This window comes from Gallinula chloropus (genome assembly GCF_964237585.1).
Source record: "Gallinula chloropus genome assembly, chromosome: 12".
NCBI lineage: Eukaryota > Metazoa > Chordata > Aves > Gruiformes > Rallidae > Gallinula > Gallinula chloropus.
The window spans coordinates 7,563,470-7,584,262 of record NC_140097.1 but is presented as its reverse complement, the minus strand read 5'-3'; the positions used below and the strand labels follow the sequence as shown (position 1 = coordinate 7,584,262).

Sequence of the window (20,793 nt, the reverse complement as noted above, 5' to 3'; positions counted from 1 at the left end):
GTGCTTCTTCTCAACGAGCTCTGACACGGTGCCAGCCTCAGGGGCAAGCCTACAGCACTCCCAACACCCCAAATCTGGCCCCTGCTCCCAAATGCCTGGTCAAACTTGAGACCTGCATTTGAGACAAATTCATTTGAGGAGCCCAAGCCGTGCGTGAGGCCAGAGCTCCAGCCTCTGGCAGCATCTGGTACCTGCTTCCATCCTTCCCTTGCAGGCAGCTTTACTCACGCCTGATGGGGGGGATTACAGAGGCGTGGGAGCAAATAAGCCCCTGGCTTGTAGTTGCCAGTTGCTAAGACCTTTACTGCAGGTCTGCCTGTGCAGTGGCTTACCTGGACGCGTTGGTTCTTGCCAGCTTGCAGGGAGCCATCCCTGCTGCCCAGCTCCCGTGAGTGGGAGCAATTAAAGCATTTCACAGCAAATACTCCTTTCTGCGTGGGGGTGAGGGAAGGCAGGCAGTAAGCTGTGAGCAGCTTCAAAGAGAAAGGTCAGCAAGCCAAGGAGGACGGATTAGCAAATGACAATGCAGCAAAGGCCTGATTAATTTAATTGTTCATCTGAAATGTAGTCACAGATTAAAGAAGGATGAAGAAATTGTAAGCATATGAATGGAGCCAAGTGATGATTTTAAGGGAGAAAATACAGAGAGTTCTGCCTCCCCGTGCACCCTGCATACAAAGGGATTTGTAATTCGGGGATTACTCCAGATTTCTGGCTCTTCCCTTCACACTGTCTTCTCAGAGATGGAGACGTTGACTATCAACAAATGTTTTAGTATCTGCAGCTTGAAACCACTGCTGGCAGCTCGGATTGAGCCAGGAGCATTAAAGCCTGGCATGTGCCTGAGCCTGTGAGCAGATGTAATGTGGAAACCATTCGAGCTCTTATGCTCCCAGCAGAACTGAGGTTTTCCCAGTGGAAATGTATTGATGTGCGTGGCCTCAGACTCTGCACTTGGTACCCAGCCACTGCCTTGAAGGACCTGAATTAGCTTCACAAAGGAGATACCTATTTCTACCTTCACTCAGCTTAATATGGTACTTACCTCAGACTTCCCTCTACTTACAGATCATTACTTCAGAAGTAATATTTATAATTAGAGAGAGGCAGAAGTAATTTCATGAAAAAGTTTGTAATTTTTAAAAAATGTAACAAACCAACAGACCTCTTCACCCCCACCTCCCCACCCCCCCCCAAAAAAAAAGCATATGAGTTAGGCCAAAACACTATTCTCTTCTCATTTTGATTTGTCAAAATCTGTGCCTCATGTTTGGTAATGTAAAATAGCTGCAAAATTAAGCCAACTTTGAAGTGGAAACTCAGGCTTTTCTGTGAAGGCCAAAAATAACTTCTTAGCATTCTTCATCTTGCTATTGCAAAGAGAGGTCAGAAACTTGTCAACTAAATCTGCTTCTGGAGCGCTACAATTCCAATTGCCTGGATTACTCCAGCACAGGCAGAAATACTTGGAAATGCTGGTGCAAGCCTGACAAGCATTGTTTTTGGCTGCTGGCTCCTTCCTCCTCCACACTGGAGAGCCGCCTCTGGGAATTTGTACCATAAAGGGTCCCAGCCCCTCCCACTAAATGACCAGCAGATACTAAGGTGAGCAATTTCTGGGTGAATTCAGATGTATTTCTTAAAAAAGAATTGATTTGAAGAGCTCTGGAAGAGTTCAAGCGATGGGAGAACTTACCATGTGGGCTGAGCCACTTCATCAGTTCATGACTCCCGGGCTGGGCTGAGTTCCTGTGCCTTTGCCTGGTAGATGGGAGAGGTGTCTCACCTCAATGCTGTTTCCCTGGCAGAAATCCTTTCTCTAAATCAGCCCTCAAGTGTCTGTTTGGGAAGAGGAGACATGTTGGTGAGACCAACCAGGTCAGGTCTGGAAGTGTCTCACTGGAAAATTCCTTGGATTTTTCTGCCCTTCCCCATTTTTTTGAGATGATGCAGGAAAAGGTTTTCTAGCAAATCCCCTGATTTAAGACCAGCTCCTTGAGGTGTGCATTTTCAGCAGCCTCCAGCAAAAAGCTTTTTATTTTTATATAGACGAAAAAATGCCCATTATTGGGGCAGAAGAGAAAGCTGAAGTGATGAAGCAGTCACCTCTGTCTCTGGAGCAATTACTCCTGATAGGCTGCACAATGAGGCTGAAGAAGAGCACTCTCATTTTCACAGAATAACTGGACCTAAGCATCAAAAGTGTTAAAATGACCCTTTCATTATTCAGGGGCTGTGCACAGACACCCCTGCAGCTTAATTCCACAGCAGCCCACCTTTAAAGTCTTTGTAATCAGTTATTAAGGATAAATTCTGGACTAGAAAGACACCTTTAAGTTATTGGTCCTTTATGAATCAAGCTTTTGAAATACTGCATGTTCTGCATCTGACTGTTTCAGACAGTATGAGAAGGGTACCCTCTCTCCTTTTGGATTGAGCACATCAAAGCTGAAAAAGGCTGGAGCTGCCAGCACAAAGAGATCTGCTGCATTTTTCTGAGACAAAACATGAGGAACATACAAGGGAGGAGAGAAAAATGCAACTTCTTCACACTTACCTGTAGCCTCTGGGGCAGTGGTGATGTAAAACTCTGGCTGCAGCGTGTCATGAGGTTGTCCTCCTGGGGGCCAGTCCCCATAGAACGGTCTGGGTTGGAAGGGTCCCCAACCCATGTTTGCTTCTTTTTAACTCAAACTTCTTCTACCTGGATTTTCTTGTATGTTTGATACTGTTTTTCAAACCTCTAATCATTTTTTAAAATTTCTTAAAATCCCACTGCTAGTGGTGTGGACCAAGTCCAGTATCCCAGCTCATCCTTCAAAAACATTTGCAAAATGAATTATGTGGCTCCCTTATTGTCCCATGGCAAGGGATGTCCCTGGTGCACGCATGGCAGCAGCACTCAGTCGCCAGCCATGTTTGAGAAGTGCACGGGACACCTCTCAGATGTGCTCGGGTATGTTTAGTACCTCAGGGCACTCCTCTCCCAGACAGAAATCAGGGAGCAGCAGCCTGTCAACTGGCAGGACACAAATAGATGGCCCTGACCATTCACCAAGACGGTCCCTGATCCACAGACCAGTATGAGGTTGGGGCTGAGCTCCACATCAACAGCGTGAATACCCCTCCTCATTCCTTTTGCATGAGGCAATCAGAGAAGGAACCCAAAGCTTGGAAATAAACACCAGCACAGAAAGGAATGTTTACCATTCAATGTATTATTTCCTTGTGTACAAAGTATTTTGCCTCTATAATAGCACACAGGTATTGAAATATGATGGCAAATGCAGCAAGACCATACAGACGTATCTCACGGGTCTTTTTATTTCCTTTTGAGTATAAGCAGAAAGAAAAGAAACACTGTACAGGAAAGTGCTTGCAAAAAAACCCCAAAAAACCCAAACAAACAAACAAAAAAGAAAACCCAAACCAAAAAACAGTTTGTAGAAAAATAGTGGCATTGATATACAAACCCCAGAGTTGTTTCCTGAACAAGAAACGTCTAATGTCTCTGGTTTTCAACCTCTGTTCCTATTTAATGAACCACAGGATCAGTGCTCTATCATTTTATTTCCCTTATAGTTTATTTAATTTTTTTAAGGTTTCTCTTGCTCTGTTAATAGCTGCTATGAAACTATATGGTAGAAATGAACGTGTACAGGTCAAAATAATATTTCTTTTTATAAATAGCCATTCACTTCATTAAAGAAAATATAATAAGCCTGTACTTTCTAAGCACCACTGTTTCTTTCTAAAGTTCATAGTGCAATTTTCCCTTTTCCCCTACAGAAGATATACATGAGCAACTACCATTAAAAAAATCACTATTCCATCACTACTCCTTTCCCTTTTTCATCTTTCCCTTTTCCCCTTCCACTTTTCCCTTTCAACTTTTCCCCTTTCACTTTTGTAATGATATTTTTGGCATTTTTCTCAGAAAAATTTATTACTGGTATGCATAGACATACAACATAGGTGAAAAAAATCAGTCTAAGGTATGATCATATCTATTCATTAAGCCAAAACTACAGGTAAGAGCCTCACTCTTTCCTTGAAGTCTGACTACTAATTACTAGGAGCAGCAGATGCATACACAGAATAAGTGTAGAGCATCAGCTCTTTAGCTGCTGGACTGTCACACGGCCCTGCTCGCCTGTGAGATGTCTCCCAGCTTACATGAACACGCCAATCCCTGACCATCAGGCTGACAGGTTTCACTCTGAAAGGCTGACCCCAGCCCAGTGCACACATCTGTTCTGAATCCAGGGATCAGATTGGTTATCACTATTGACCCAACTGCTTTGTAACAGACCGACGACTATCCTTTGGGAAGCTCTGCTAAAGACTCCCACGAGTTCCCAAGGTTGTGTTTGCTAACTATTTGCACCCAAAGTTGTAAGAGTTACCTGAAGTAGCCGATAAGCCTCTTTGCTTTTCCAAACTGCTGGCAATTTAGTGCTGAGAAGCTTCCTTTCCTTTGTAATTCATGATCCTGGCCACCCCACCACATAAGGTGAAGGGGAGCGTCTTCCTATGGCTAAGTAAAATTATGGAGAGAGAGATAAGGGACATAGTCATAGACTACAAAAATAACCTGGTCCCATCACCCCCGTTCAACGTGCTACAAAGCTCTGCGAAAACGTGGCGTGCCACAAGCCAGGTACAGGCCGCACGGCCGCGTTCAGCACCTATGGGAGACGTCTCCTCATTTTATATTAAAAAAAGAAAGCCAGCACTAAAAGCCAGGTTGTACATGGGATGGCAGCTAGGCAAGGAGTGCAGATGCCTCACCAGGAAGATCTGAGGCAACACAGTAGGCGTAAAGCAGCTTGTTTTTGAAGGGGGTGGGGGGCAGAGTTATCTGTAAGTACAGAGTGATCTTGTTGAAACGAGGCAGAGCCGGCGCTGAAGCTCCCTTTGCAGATGGTCTGAGAGTGAGTAGGAAGCTGGGGAAATGCAGCAGGTGCCTGCAATGGAGTCCCCCAGCCAAGAGGAAGGGGAGGCTTGGCTGGGTGTCCTGACACCCCATCCCCTGCCACAAGACCCCACGGTCCTCTCACTGGCCCTGCGGGGCGATAACACAACGGGGATGCTTTTGGCTTCACATTAGGATTTTGTGACAACGTCCATAAGAAACCGCAGCGCTTCTCAGCACACAGCCCAGGGAAACATATGGCTTGATCAGCCTGTCTGGGATGAGTTAATACCCCGCTTCCAGATGGAGCCAGGAAGCACAGTGGCACATGCAATTAGGAGACAAATATATGTTTTTTTAAACAGCGAGTTCACTTCAGAGCCCTGCAAAAAAAAAGGGGCTCAAGCTAAAGATCCATCTGCAGGAATTTTCCTAAACCTGGGGTAGATCTTAATCTATTTGAATCGCTGGACAATTTTTGTTTTCTGCTTTCTGCCATTTTTCACCGATAAAGGCGCTGGATTAACTAAAACTACAGAGCATTAATAAATACCGTGTTAGCACCAAACCAGTGCTTTCAGCACTGGCCACAGAGGTCATGTGAAATTCAAAACATACCTAAAAGATAAGGATTGCTAATGCAACTAGCACTGTATTCATTGTCTTGTTTTCCTTGAGTGCTGTTGGCCTAATCCCTAAAAATAAAATTTAAGCACATCTTGTCTATTTTCCTTACATAAAGACAGATTGAAATGCCAAAAATACCCCTATGCAGATTGTGTAGCACCGTAGAGGGCCAAAGAAGCCCGTAACTGAAGGAAAATTACTGATTGAAAGTAAACAACTGAATACAGTGACAATAAAGTATCACTTGTCATAATGCTACATATAATGTAGAGTACGCAAAATGCAGTGGTTTGACTGCAGGATTTTAACAATAAAAAATAAAAATAGTAAAAGCAGCCTTAATATAATGATTTTACGTACAAAAATATTAAATCAAAATAAATAATTCCAAACATAAATATTATGTACATTTAGAATATGCGATCTATATACACACATAAACAGATAAAAAAGTGGAAGGCAGAGGTATTGCATCACTATCCTTCATCCGACTCGTCTCCGTTGGCTGCTCTCAGAGAACCTAGAAAATAAGGACATTAGAGTCACATCGTCATCTTTGCCCCTGAAACCTGTAACTAGAGACCAGCACGAAAGCAGAGCCAAAGTGGGTGCCGGCGAGGTGGGAAATGCATTTCCAGTTCACAGTGTTATATTGGAAAGGGTTACTGGTGGAAGAGTGAGGGCTGGAAGTACGGGATCCCATCACACGCCGGATGCTGCATGGGGTGGGTGGCTGTCACTGATGCACTTGATGCACAAGTGCTTTTGCAACCTCTGCTACTTCAGGAGGGTTTTTTGGGGAAGATTTCCCTTCGTGTGGAAGCAGCTGGGAACTCACCATTGCTATAACACCTGAACATCAAGGCCTGTTCCAGATGATGGAGTACACTTCCCACAGTAACCGCCACATTTTCCTACTACTTTGGTACCATCCTGCAGGCAAAATCAGAAATAACATCTTATGTAAGGGCTCAGGAACTCCACGCTGTGAAAGGGCCAGATCTGGGTTATTCTAGCCAAGGGTTTTAATAGAAAATGTCTTGGAAGGAAAACAAATTATGCCTAAATCAATCTGCGAAATCACCGTTATATTTAAATATATGCAAATATAATTCTCTTTAGTGCTACCAGGTCAGATGGCGAACACAAATAAGAAAGGGCAGTTTTGATTTATTACACTGAAAGATGCCCAAGCAGAAGGCCATTCGGAGCGTGTCTCAAGGGTATCTGCTTTCTTCCCTTTGCCCCAGAATGAAGAACTGTAATGAGCGGGAAACTTGGCTCATGCAAGAGCAAAACCACATCTAGACAATATCGGCTTCTCAGCTGTGCCTGTGCACACAAAGGATGCAGGAAGGATATTTGCAGGCAATACCAGCAAACATCGTTCTGGAAGGGAAAGGCCTGGAGTGGCTCCAGAGACACGATAAGAGGGCAAGGTTCTGTCACTTGCTAAGGTGCTGTACCTCCTCAGCTCTGCATTCCCACAGCCAGAAGAGACAAAGGAAAATGTAGAGTGGTCCTGGGGTTATCCAGCTCTCCAGGAGAGCTCAGCAACTCTGGTCTTGAGTCAGGAGATTAATAAATACCTCCATCTGTCCTTCCTTATCCCACCTCTGCAGAGTCTTTCTCCTCTTGGTCATTACAACAGACAGACAGTTCTTGAGGGGAATTCAACCCTCAATTACCAGAAAATTGGACTTAAGTGCAGGACAAGCTTGCACAAAGCATTTATTTTTCAACGAGCTCCATTCTGCCCTTGACACTATTGATCTGTGATTGCAGCAGCCTGCTATCATCTCTTCCCAGTATGCCTTCCTTTCTTTTGCTCCCATGGGCAATTACACCCTTGGAACAGCACTTGACACATGCCACCAGGTGACGAAGGTGAGAGTTGTCCCTTAGACCCCTTGTCCCTTAAAGTTTGTTTTAATTCTGCCAGCCGTGACAGTGTCTGCTCTCCACAACCCCAAAGTCAGTGCCCAGGCTTCTCCTTTCTGATGGGGAGAAGAATTAGCAAAGCACCTTCTAGAACTAACATATGGGGTCTGCATGGTCCTCTTCTACCTGCACTGGAGGATGCTCTGCTGTAGCATGGGCAGACCAATTATCATTTAATTCTCCTTTACAAGCGCCAGTGCTGATGAGGCTTGTTGGCTCCCCAGAGCCAAGGAGACTGAACGCAGTACTGGAGAGGATATTTTGCAAATTGCTTTTTGTTCAATGATTATGGTGACCTCCTTTGGAGAGTTTTAACAGGGGCACTCGGGATGAATAACATGAACTAACAGCCAAAAAAAGCAAGCCTGGGTTTCTCCAATTTCAGAACAAGACACAGAATCAACAGCGCAAAGGCAGTGACAGGAGTGCTAACGGGCAGGAAAATGAAGCTGTACGAGTTCAGATTTGGCTGTGGATTGATTTTGAAGGCCTGCCTGGCTTACCCAGAAGCTCCAGGTCAGCAGAGCCATGGGCAGCCACAGCGGACCATGCCCGGGGATGCAGCATGCTGTGATGTGACACCCGCTTTCCCAAGGACAGAAACCTAGATCAGCTGATCAGGAATGTCCCCATCCTCCTTTACATAGTCACATTTTGGGAACAATTCCTACTCAGGACACTCACCTGGCACCCTGGCCCTCTGTGGCAGGTCAAGCCCAGCTCCACAGCCCTGACTCAGCACACCCCAGTCCTGCCTGCCGTGTGATGCACGCTCCGTGCCGGACATCTCAGACAACTAATTAAGGACATGTCTGCCCCACAGCATGCAGCTTTTCCAGCTTCACGGTTAAGCAGGCTCACTAATTAATTGCAATAAGTCAAATCAAGTTAAACCCGCCAGGGTCCCCCCACCTCACACACGACTATGGGCGACGCTTCACTTCTGATGTCAGCTGTTAGATTTTTGTTTGTCTCTGCTTGGAAGGTGTTGCCAAGAAAGACAACAATGAGAAACATCCCACGAGCGTGTATAACCACGATTAAAATGACAACTTACTGGAGATTTCTGAATTTCTGACACTGCGTAGTTCCCTTGCGAGAGCCACTTTGCTGTTCCCATTAAGGCCAGGCCTGTCCCGTACAGGTCTATGCTGAAGCGACCCTAAAAAACAAGCAGATGAGCCTGGTTATCCCAAAACACCACGCTTGTGCCACGGTGTCACTTGTCTAATAGGATCTTGTTGGCAACGTTTCCCATTTTTTCCGTTGCTCCGACAGTGATTAGCAGATACTGTACAAATCACAGCATGTCTCGGGTTTGGCATCTCCTTTCGGTGGGTGGCAGCAGGGAAGGAGGGGCTTTATCTTGGGATTTTCACTGTTTTTTCTAGGTTCTGCACTGCTTTTTCGCGGCTTGCCGGCTGAGGGCATTCTTGGCTTTTCCATGACAAACTGCGGAGTCTGCCGTGCTCCAGCAGCTGATGGAAAAGGCACCCCAGGGATGCGCTGCAGCCGCTCTCACCGCTCCCTCATCGACTGGAGAGGGCACACTTGTCCTTATTATCCTTATTTTCCACTGGGCTCCCCCCTCTCCCTGCCCACTGACTTCAGTAAAACCAAAACTCTTTCATTTATTTCTTTAAAATGTCCTTCACTTCATTCCACCCCGTCTCAAAATGCCCAAAATGGATGGAAAATTAAGGGCTATGTCTGCATCCACTGCAGATTCCCCCCAGCCTTCCCCTTTTACCCCGTGACAGACCCCAGCCTTGCCCGTTTCTGTGCCCAGGGAGCGATCCTGTGGTCACATCCCCAGGCTGACCAGCAGCCCAGCATGGCTGTGCGGTACCAGATGGCTGTTAGCTTCGCTCCCTGCACTTGCTGCCTTGGGAATGTTGCTTTCTGCAAGGAGCAAACTGTCTGGGTGAGGTGGATGGATATTAACATTCATGAGCCTTCCTGAGGTAAGGAGTCAATCCCTGAGCCGCTGAGCTGTGCAGAAAAGTGTCAGCTCTGAATGTGGGGAGGGAAGGAGATGGAGAGGTTTGCCCTCTGCCGTCTCTGGCTGCAACTCCCTACTCAATGCCCTCTGTGACTATGGTCTACCCTTGGAATGCCCAAACATACCACTTATCATCCCCTAGCTCCACAAAACCAAGGTATGATGGGGACACTGAGCGAGCCACCTGTACCACAGAGTTAATTAGTCTCCTAAAGACTTTCAAGAAAGGATATTTCTTTCCAAGCAACTGGGCTAGATGTCCTACCTCACCACCTGAAGCTACTGAGGAGGCACCTCAGCCTGTGCCCAGCTCTGTGCTTTTGTGGCTGGGCACCTCGTGGTGCTGGGACAGGCTGGATTTGACCTGATGCACAGGCATTGCTTTTGTTGTCAGTGTTTTCCCAGCCTCAAAGCAGAGTGAGCAATGGTCCCACTGAGCCACTGTTAAAAAAAAGCAGCAGGGAGTGGGGATGGTGGGCAGCAGGTGGCAGGTGCCACCGTGGTCTCTGACAGACGGGCTCTGTCTGTCTGGCAGCAACAATCTGACCTGTTCCTGCTCTGCAAAGGTTCTCCCCTCTCCTTCTTGGGCATCTCCCCCCTGAGCTGGCACGGCAGGAATCCCACTGTCTGTCTGCTGCCTTCTCCATCCAGACAGGGTTATGTCACCCATCTTCTCACACCCCTGCATACAGTGGTTTCAGGGGACACAAGACTGCGGAGCACAGAGGAGTGTCCTGATGGCCTCATTCAGTACTGCTCTCCCTGCCCAGCACTTCCACCAGGCCCTCCTCAGACAGGTCCCTCCGCCTTCAACTGCCCAAACAAAGCCCAGCCCTTCTCCCACTGCTTATTTCTTCTTCCTTTTCTCCTTTTAGGCCCCGGGGGAATGTCCCTTAGCCAGGCCCATTGCTCCTCTGATAACAACCTGATGTTTTCCCATACACAATAAAGCCAAGTGCTTTCTGCATGAGCAAAGGGAAAAGTTTCCAACTGCTGAGACGAGAATGTGACACTCGCTGGAGATGGGCTGATGCGATCAGGGGTAATTAATAGAGGGCCTGAACATAACAAATGGCATCAATTCCTATAAATGCTGTTGTCAAATACCTGGGGGCATTTGGCCGCGCTGTAGCAGTCCCCAGCAGTGGCATAAGGAACGGGTCGTCCATCATGTGTCCGTGCAAACTGTAAATCGGTCGCTGTGGAGAACAGTTGGTGAATAAACACAGAAAGAAAGATGCAGGGAGAGAGACAAAGTACATGTAAACAGGCTCTTTGGTAATGTTTAACTCACTAAAGCTGGTTTCATACATCGATCTTGAGAGTCAAGACTTCATCTGCTGGATTTTTAAGATTAAATCCCAAGGTTGTGCTACATGTGATTCCTGGCACTGACTTTAACAGGATGCTCACACTCTCAACATTTACAGCTCGTTGGTGATCTCTGGGGTCTAGGTAGAACAACCAAACTCAAACACATGACTTGGGTTTTGTTTCTCTATCAGAAAATTCCCCACTTGCAACCAAGGCAAAGACCCATCTCTGCTCTCCTGGCTGCCCCAGCCCAGGGGTCTGGCTTTCAAAGAGAACTAGGGTATTTTGCTCTGGAGGGATTTGAAGTAAGGGAGACTCATTTAGATGGGGATATGAGATAGCTCCTGCCTGACAGAAGTAGGTGCCCGGCTCCTTTTGAAATTCAAAGGGAGTAGGTATCAAATTCCCTGAGGGTGGTTCCTTTGAGATTTCTAGCTAGGAGCTTTTACAGCCTATTAGGAGCTTTTTACAGATTGATAGACTGGGAGGTCTCATGGCTTGAAAATTAAGCGATAAAAAAGCCTTATCAGATAAAGAGTCATTTTACAAGGAAGAATTTTAATTTGCTAAGAAATCTCCACTATTTACTGAGTGAACCCCCAACAATATATTGTATTTTTAAAACATTTGCTGGAAACTGATAGCATCGCTGGAGTCAGGGGGCCTGGAACTGTAACCCTATGGGATGCTGCAGGCTCTCTGGCGGCAGGATGTCTCCCAGCTCCCATGAACGACGAGACGGAGTATCACCTATATCTATCTAACTATTACACTCCCCTCCTCCCCTGCAAATCCGGGGCCCCAGCTCCATCACCCTGAACACAAGTTATTTCCCCAGGGTCTGGCTCTGCCAGGAACTTCTTCTGCCCTGGCCTGGAGGGAGCAGTATACCTACTCCAAGCCCAGCCCCCTGCACTGGGATCCCCCTAACACATCTGAGCCCCAATCACTGGGATCCCCTGGCACGCGTCTGTGTGAAAAATGAAGGGGGTTAAGGTGGGAAAGCAGCTCCTCCCTGGTTAAGCCTGACTCCAGTCTGAACATAAGAGACCAAATAAAATAAAATCCTCCAAAAAATACACCGCCCCGCTGGGAGCACACAAATAAATATTAATTCCACGTAGCAGATGCACCAGCAACTGTCTTAATATTTTCCCATATAACAGAAAAATAACATGAACATCTCCAATGCACTCAAGTTGCAGCCTCAGAGTGTAAAGCAGCAAACAGGTGACCAAGTTTAAAGAAGCATTTACCAGGAGAGCTGAGGAATATTGCTTACTAGAGTAGTCTTGTGTGCTCATAGTTACAACTGCATTTGTGTAAAATAAACATTTTTGGTTTAATGGCAAGGCCCTGTTTTTACTCACTTATTATTTGCATAGTGTTCAGGTCCAGCCTTACTTTGCTGAAGGTGGAAAACCCAGCTGCTGTGTAATCTTTCCTACACTGGCAGTCTTCTCGTCTGCTCCCGTTATACGGACATTCAGTCGGGTTATGCAATCTAAATCAAAAGAAAACCCTTTCTACTCATGACCGGGAAATATTGCCATGGAAAACAAAACCATCGCGAAGCTGAGGATTAAGGGGGTTCTTACCTGTATCCATACACTTCTGAAAAGTTCTCTGCATCCCCGTTTATAAGGGTCACATACTCCTTCGGGCTGTCAGTCTGCATCCCAGAGCAATACACCTGAGAGAAAGAAGCCAGAATTTTTTCAGGTATCACATGCAAAGGGATGGCTGAGAAAACCGAAGGTAGAAAATCCAAGAGTGGGAGTGAAGAGCACACACAGAGCCCTCTTCACCTTTGGGAAATGTATTAACTATCAATCTGTTGCTGTAATGCACCTTTAATGTCTTTCCTTTGACTTGCAGGAAATACTCGCCATCTTCAGTGACACCTTTGAGACTTTTAACATCTTTGCAATTCCTTGGTAGTTCACCTGAAACAAAACAGAAACACTTGCAGTCACCCAGCAACTGTACATCAAAATTTCTTTTGTATCACTGTGAAGCATCCAAAGCATCAAACCACCTTGTTTATTTTTAAGAGGCCTCCCTGGAGCACCTCAGTGCTCAGTTGGATGGCTCCCAATGCCTGCAAATACTGCACATCTCTAGGAGCCTGATGGGAATGGATGCTCAAGCCATGGGAAAGGCAAAGGAAGGTACAAATCCTCAGACTTACAGTCATGGACATTGTGGCACGTCCTCCTCTCTTCAGGTTTCAGATCTGCGTGGCACAAGGTGCTGACCTGGTCATCGTTCGTCAAACACTGCACCGACCGGTGCATGACTCCCACTCCACAGGTGACAGAGCACTGCAAGACAGAAGACAGAGAGTACTGTTTTATCTGAAAAGTTTCTGGGCTCAAGAAGAGCAGAGAGAGCCCATTTCCCTTGCACGAAGAGACAGCAGCAAAGGCTGCAATCCCACTAAGTGTTCAAACACAGGCTTAATTTTAATCAAACAAGTAATCCCTTTTATTATTAATCCCTTCATTATTATCGTTGTCACTAATTATTTCAAGAAGACTGCTGAACTTCACTTAGCACCTGAGCACTTCCCAGGATGAGGCAGTGTGGGTTAAGGAGAACCACAGGCTCGCATGAAACTGTTTATTTTTCACAGTAGGAAGTTTGTAGAAGAGAGAAGTGTTCACCAGCAGGCCTGAACAGTAGGAATCGTCTGGGTGGCTGGGAGATGTTCCTGGCACTGACAGGGGCCTCTGAACAAACATGACATAGTTTGTTGTTTTCTATCCAAATGGCACCAAAGAATCCACAGCCTCCAAACCCTGACTTCCCTCGCCCTCTGGAAAAATGGCTACATCTGTGCAAACAGCCTACATCAAGGGCAATCTTAAGGCTGAAATTGCACAAGTTACTGGAGTTACCCAGCAGCAGCTTGTCCGTGCTGGCTGGCAATGAGCACAGGCGATGGGACGTGGGAGCATCCCTGCAATTTGTCCTTTCAGTACTTCAGATCTGAAAATCAGGTTACAGGTATCAGGCTGCCAGGACAATGATGCGGCTCTTCTGTTTAGAAAAGATGAGTCTAAAGAAGCACATAATGAAGGAGACGGTTTTCAAGGGCTCATGGTATTTGCAACTTGGCATTTACTCTTTATCAAGTCCAAATCCATGAAACTTAAATAAGGAGCTGAGCAGGACTCTATTTGTCCATCAAAGGTGCTGGTATTTTTCATTAAATCCCTTTGAAAATCAGAGATGAGAAGGGTCATGGCACCTGGTAGTGACTGAGATGTTCAGCAGCCCAAAGTGAGGAGAAGGGTCTTGCTCTCTGAGATGGATACTCTTTTGCAATGAAGTTGCACTAATGAGTTGGATATTTTGCACTGAAATTCCAGGGTAAAATACCAATTAATTGAGGCTGAGCTCTTTGCTGTAACTCCTCTGCCCTGACTCGCAGGGAGGATCTGAGGCTTCCTATGGGGCAGGAGGAACTTTGGCTTCAAATGGCTCTGCCATTTACTGTGACAACTTCCACTGCATTTGGCTTGATTTGACCCTCATTCCTAACAAATGCCTGAACTGGGTTACTAAATCATATTCATGGGAGAAACACCACATTTCAAAGAACGACAGAAGCCCAAAGAAGCTAAATGTTATCACCTTAACTAAAATTTTATCTTGTAGTTCAGGTCCCAGAAAAGGATTGGCACAATTAACCAGCAGAAAGGGAAAGTTATTTCCCCTGCCCTGTCCCAGCATTGGTAAGAAAGTAATAATATAAGGTAAGAAATAATAATAATAATAATAATAATAATAATAATAATAATAATAATAATAATAATAATAATAATAATAATAATAATAATAATAATAATAACAACAACAACCCATTTTAAGACTCAAATTACCAGTGTTTCAGCCTATTTATTGGTGGTTCCCAAGTCATGCTCATGCGTGAACCCCAGGTGCCAGCTAATCTGTCACTCCTCCTACTCCAGCACAAGGCTTTCAAACCCTTGTTTCTAGCAACGATCTCACTTTCTGACCAAGCATTTGGCACAACCCTTAACACTGCCACAGAGTTTGGCTACAATCAAATTTTTCAGGGACATCCTGACCCCACTTGTGGTTGCTGGGACTCCCCCTTACAATGGGTTCAGTTTGGGGCATGGACACAGCGGCACTGCAGCTGCATGAGGGTATTCATTGCATTAATTTATGCATCTCTCAGACATCTCCCTGCCAAACCTTGGGTCTATCCCCACTGTGTGAAGAAAGAGAAGTTAATTCCAACTTTTTCCATTAAAAGAAGTTGTTTGCCAAACTTACACTTCCCCAGTTGCCGACGCGCCAGGACGCTGAGACGGGGCACTCCCCGAGGTAGCAGGGCTGGATGTTGGGGGGCTGTGTGCCAGGACAGTTGACTGTGTTCTGGTACCCATACTCGTAGTGGTCCTGCCCGGTGTAAATCTCGCTGCAGGACACCAGGCGCTGCCGGTATCCCTTCCCACAGGTCACGGAGCACTGGGGGCAGAGGAGGCACCTGTCAGCACCACACGCTTTGGGAAGGCTGCCCAAAATGGGGAGGAGAACTGATTTTGAATACAACAAGCTGCTCCAAGGGACCGCTGGTAGCTATCTAATCCAGCCACAGGTAGTGTGAGCTGCCAAGGCAGACCGGTGCATTGATACCATTGATGAGGATCCAATTCCTCCCTATGCTGCCCCTGCAGCTGCTCCAGGACCCTCTACTTCAGGTTGGCTCCTGTGCACATGTTATCGCTCCTCAAGGGCAAAGAAAGGAGAAAACCCTTGGGAATGCCAAAATGGCTCTATTGAGTGCTGGTTTTTCCTTTTCCTTTTTTACCATGGGATGCAGAGAAAGAAATTGATTGAGATTGACCCTGAATGGATGGTATTTGGCAGCAAATGGAAGAAAGGGAAGGTTTTCCTTGCAATCAGAGGACAAACAGTGCTTCCACCCTCCTCACCAAAAGGCTGAGTGGGAGCTGGGAGAGCTGAGCTCTAGCTCCATAAGTCCTCACCCACCTCCTCATCTTTATGGGTCTGATTGCTCCTGCGGGGTCACAGATGGTGGGAGTGGGTGGAGAGTGTCTGGGCAAGAGGCAGATGGGCAGTGTCACAGGTATCCTAACATTTTGCTTAGGAACTACCCAGGACACCAGGCTGCACCAAGTAATTCTCATCTCTCCATGTTTCTCCTTCCTGTGCTATCTCAGGTGGCTTGTCTCGCCTCCCCCTCAGTCCCAGCATGTTTTCTTTTTTCTCTTTGCTTGTTCTTTCTTTTTAATCAGCGCTGTGTCAGCAGCTGCCTTGTCATTTCCCTCTGCTGTTCCTCCAAGTGGAAAGTAATCCTTCACTTGCTGCAGGAGGAAACAGGCTGAGATTAGCCCAGGTCCTCCCGCATGCAGTGCCTGCTGTAAAGAAAACTCATCTATTTTCCTTGCTGAGCCCTCTCCCAGACACAAGGGTCAACCTGCTGCCTTCACTCCCACCAGGTCCCTGCTCCTGCCAAAGACAGCACTGAGGAAGGATGTGTCCCCACAGTCACATCCAGGCTTACCTTTCCCCCAGGATGCCCGCCTGGACCCTTATACAGCTGACAGGGCCCTGGAGGTCTTTGAGAGGGGATGGGAATAAAACCAAGTAAATGAAATAAAAAGGCACACCACCAAAGGGGGTGCCCACTGAACACGATGTGCTCTGGAAGAAAATTGCCTCTAGATATGAGCTAGGACTCCGAGCATGCTGGCGTTTAGTCTTTAATATCCTGGTCTTCTCCCACAGCCCTGCTCCCTTTCACTCCAGCAGGGAAATGACACGCAGAAACAAACCAAAAAAACCCAATAATTAACCCATGCAGCACTGCCCTGCCACTGTCGATTTGGGATGCAATATCTCAGGGAGGCCAGCGGCGAGAGGAGGGGAGCGTGGCCTGGCGCCGAGCAGCGCAGTCCCTGTGCGGGGACGGGGACTCACCTCTGACCACTCGCCCGTGATCCAGACGTACTCGCAGGGCGACAGCCGGCAGCTCTCAATTTCGGGGGGGCGTTTGCTGGCGTCGCAGTAGCCGCTGTTCTGCACCCGCTTGTTCTCGTCCACACAGACCACCTTGCGGTACCGAGATGCCTCCCCGCACGTCTTCATGCACTGTGTGCAAGAAACCACAGCTCAGCTCATGCAACCCACACGGGACGTCAGCAGATTAATCCCCATCTGCAAAGCGAGCGAGCCCTCCTCCCAGCAGCCCGAGGGGAGGGTAGGTCTCTGGCCCATGGTGGCATCTCTCATTGGTATCACCTGGAGACAAATTTAAGATCAGGGCCCCACTGGCCCCAAAGCAGCAGGTATTGTGGCAGGGCAGATGTGGGGTCCAGCTGTGATGGGACTAAGAGATGCAGAGGTGGGCATGCCAGATCAGGAGACGGGGCGAGGGGGGAAGAAAGAAGGCAACCCCCATCATTGCAGCCCCTTGGAGAGGGATAACTCAGATATCCCCCTTCCAAAACACACATCATCACACCCTTGGTCTGAGTTGTTGGGAGGAGCTCCTTCCCTGGTCCCTGCCCTGGCACGGCATGGGGGCACATTGCAGCAACCACTGCAGCAGAGGCAGCCCTATGGGTTTATTCTTATGGTTTGGGGGGTGGGACCCGATGATCTCTCGAGGTCCCTTCCAACCCCTACAATTTTGTGATTCTGTGATTCTCTTTTAAACACTGCTCTTTAAGACAGGCTCCTCCTCCTCTGTGATTGACATTAAGACCAACCCACGCTAGCCAAGCACAACTGCTCCCTGGGGGCTTCTGGACACTTTAAGGACACAGTTCTTTTGCTTCTCCTCTTGGAAAAACCAGCCTGGCTGGAGGCTGTGCCCCTGGAAGTGGGTCTGTGCTCGGAGCACGTCTTACAAAACACACACATAAAACAAAATAAATAAGCGCAAGAGCAGCTGTCTGAATAAAACCCTGTTTTCTTAAACTTATCACCTGTAATAGACTTCTAACACTTTCAGCTAACTGGATTAAAAAGGAGAAAAATGCATGAAAATAATCATTTTATAAAATGTGCAGGAAATGTCTTCCCCTAAGGAAAAGGATAAAACACTCAATCAGACCATCCCTATCCATACAGGAACACTGTTTGAAGTCACCTAGGCTCAGAAGACCGTGCCAGTTTAATCTAGTTAGTGTCTTGCCCTTCAAACACCGTTTCCAGCCTCCCCAAAGCAGCTCCTGCTCTCCTGTCTGGCCCACAATTAGCAAGATCTTAGTGGGTACAGCTAATTGTACAACATGGATACTGTCAGGCCCCCATTTCTGTAATTAGCTGTCAGAATCAAGATTGCAAATTATCTAGTAACTCTGAAAGAACAGATCAATCTGTGGCAGGAGCAGCAAACCAAGAGAGCCACAGCGAGCCCAACATCACGTTGGTCATAAATGTTTAGCAATTGAGCAAAGTGGAGGGGGACAGGGAAGAAGAGGCAGTCCCACAAAGCAGCATTTATTCTGAAGGAATAACTTAGGAGCTCTTAGGCAACAGTCAACATTGCAAAATCCTCAGTCTGCCAAAAGACCCCAAGGGCTTCATGTGCTTTCAACCTTATTTACCCTTTTGCTTTAAGTTCTTGGAGTGGGAAGCTCCTTCTAGGTCTGTGCTGAAACACAGCGATCCTACAGGGACTGGAGGAATTTGCTGGAGTGTGATTTCCCCAGAGAGCAAACTCTGCTAGATTTGCTCTTCTCTGATATCTCCATATTGTATAAGTAAAAGCTGCAAGGGAGGTATTGCATGGGGATAAGATGTAGCTTCCCTGAGCGGCACCTTTCAGGGGTAGCGTGAACCCCAAACTTCCTTCTCCCTCCTAACAAGGGACTCTCCAGTGCAGTGGGAGTGGGGCTACAGGATGCTCAAAGCTCCCCTTGTCTCTGATTTGGTGTCTGCCAGCCCAGCACGTGGTTACCAGAGAAGGGTGAGCCCTTCCAGCCCTCTGTTGCTCATGGCCAAGTGGGGAAAAAAGTTTCTTCCCCCAAGAAGCGAGGAAAAAAACCAAGGCTGATTTCATCCCCTCCCCTAATGTTTATTCAAGTCTAGATTTGCAGAGTACATTGGCTCATGTTTAATTTTAGGAGGGTGAACAATCTCTATGCCATCAACACATCTTCTGGCATTGGCCATGAAGAGCTATCAGTTCAAAAGCCCATCCTCATTTAAAATCATTAGTTGCTGATGAAAGATTGACACACTCAAGCACACAGCAGCCTGCTTTGGATTTCTCTGAAAAAATCCTAGTTGTATGGCCAAATAAATGTGAGCCAGCTCTGTGAGTTTTGTCATCATCAGTCAAGGAAAGTCTGACTATTTGTATTTTTAGGGACAACTGGCAATTAAAATAAACCCACTGAGATATTAAATATGGCTCAAAGACGGTGAGACCATCATAAACCAAATCAAAGAGAAACACTGCAGAGGCAGGTTCCAATCAGCCACCCCAAGGTTATCAAACATGATTCATGTAGAAAGTGGACAGTTCAGTTAGCACAAAAAGGCTATTTTTCCTTTTAATATGGTGATATATTTGGTATGAAATCTCATGTCCATGACCGATGTAAATCTCACATAAAACAGCAGGGCCAGGGTGTAAGAGCTATTGCTAGCAAGAGCTGAAAAACAGGTCAGGCATTTGACAATATTTGTCTCATTTGCCTCATTTCCCAAGTTCTGAACTATTTTCCTGGCAGTTCAAATTAAAGACTGTATCAAGCACTTCTACAGCTGTTTTAGAAGACTAACAATAACAATAACAAACCCCAAAAAAGGCATTGCTTTGCAACAGCATTCATTGCTGTTTGGTTTGGTTTTTTTTTTTTTAAATCAAAATCTGATGGAGAGATGAAATGAAACCCCATGCCATGAGCACCTCAAACACACCTTGGGTAACTCTGCAATCCAAATCAGGCAAGGATGGCACCATTTTCCCCCAAATGGCAAACGACCATGATTTGAGAGCTGCATTTAGCTTCCAGAGCAGCACATCATCCTTCCACTGAGATTCATATTAAAAACCCTCACCCTTCCCTTTTCCAATTCTCCCTTTTTCTTTATGCCCCTGGTCTGAGTTTTACTATGGCATTAGCAAGGCCCTTTCTATTGACTCTCTTCTCCCTGGTGCAGGCATTGAGACCAGCTAATTAATGGTCAAACACCAACGGAGCAATAAACGGTTTCCAATAAGTTCCCTATTCCTTTTCATTGGCAAGACCAACTATTTTTCTAAACACCTCCAACAAAAAGGAACAATAAAAAAAAAGCCCTCTCCACAGATTCCCTTTAAAGATAAGAAATCAAGAACAAGACAGTGCTGGGATGTTATTTTACATCCCGCCTTTCATGTCAATTAGGGTTCATTGCTGTTCCCTGCTCAGAGAATACTAATGCAATCTGTGCCTCCTCACTATAAATAACCTGCAGCCTGTGCTCATGGCTGGGGAGAAGGCACTAGCTGTTACTTTCTTCACCAGGTACATCAGAACAAAATTAGAAGTGCTCAGAAGTGCTTGGAGTCAGCCAAAGGGGCAAGCTCACATTGGGCATCCTCTGCATGGCTATTTATTTATGGGGGAGGAAACTTGCAGCTCACACCCCTAGCAAAGCTCCCCTGGGGGAAAAAACCCAATAAAAATCTCTAGCACATTTAAAAGTTCCCCCAGTGCAATGGGGAGCCCTGGAAAAAGCTTAGGAAAACATCATTGTCTGCCTCCCACCAAGGGCTCGGCAGGGTGGGGGCAGGCAGGGGCCTCTCACAACTGGTTTGAAAAGTTACAAAAACAAAGGAAAGAGGGTGGAAGGATGGGGTACGAGCTGTGGCTTTTCAGGGCTAATTACACTGTTGGGCAAGGACTGTAACTGCGTGCTGCTTGGTGACCTACTTTGCTGCGTGTAAATTTATTAGCTGAAGAAATTTAACGGGCTGTGTAAAAGCAAAAGTTCA

At 46.5% G+C, this 20,793-nt stretch overlaps 1 protein-coding gene across 1 annotated transcript in view; it reads right to left on the bottom strand.

Moving 5' to 3' along the window:
* Positions 1–6,385: 6,385 nt before the first annotated feature.
* Positions 6,386–20,793, bottom strand: part of ADAMTS9 (ADAM metallopeptidase with thrombospondin type 1 motif 9) — a gene marked incomplete at its 3' end in the record, with an annotated part of 82,651 nt that continues 68,243 nt past the window's right edge. Inside the window, exons 30-38 of the mRNA XM_084269466.1 lie at positions 16,779–16,949; positions 15,108–15,302; positions 12,991–13,123; positions 12,651–12,745; positions 12,398–12,492; positions 12,170–12,303; positions 10,593–10,684; positions 8,541–8,645; positions 6,386–6,475 (exon numbers count right to left, since the gene is read on the bottom strand). Coding sequence (XP_084125592.1) covers positions 6,386–6,475; positions 8,541–8,645; positions 10,593–10,684; positions 12,170–12,303; positions 12,398–12,492; positions 12,651–12,745; positions 12,991–13,123; positions 15,108–15,302; positions 16,779–16,949 — 1,110 coding nt within the window. The remainder of the gene's footprint in view (positions 6,476–8,540; positions 8,646–10,592; positions 10,685–12,169; positions 12,304–12,397; positions 12,493–12,650; positions 12,746–12,990; positions 13,124–15,107; positions 15,303–16,778; positions 16,950–20,793) is intronic.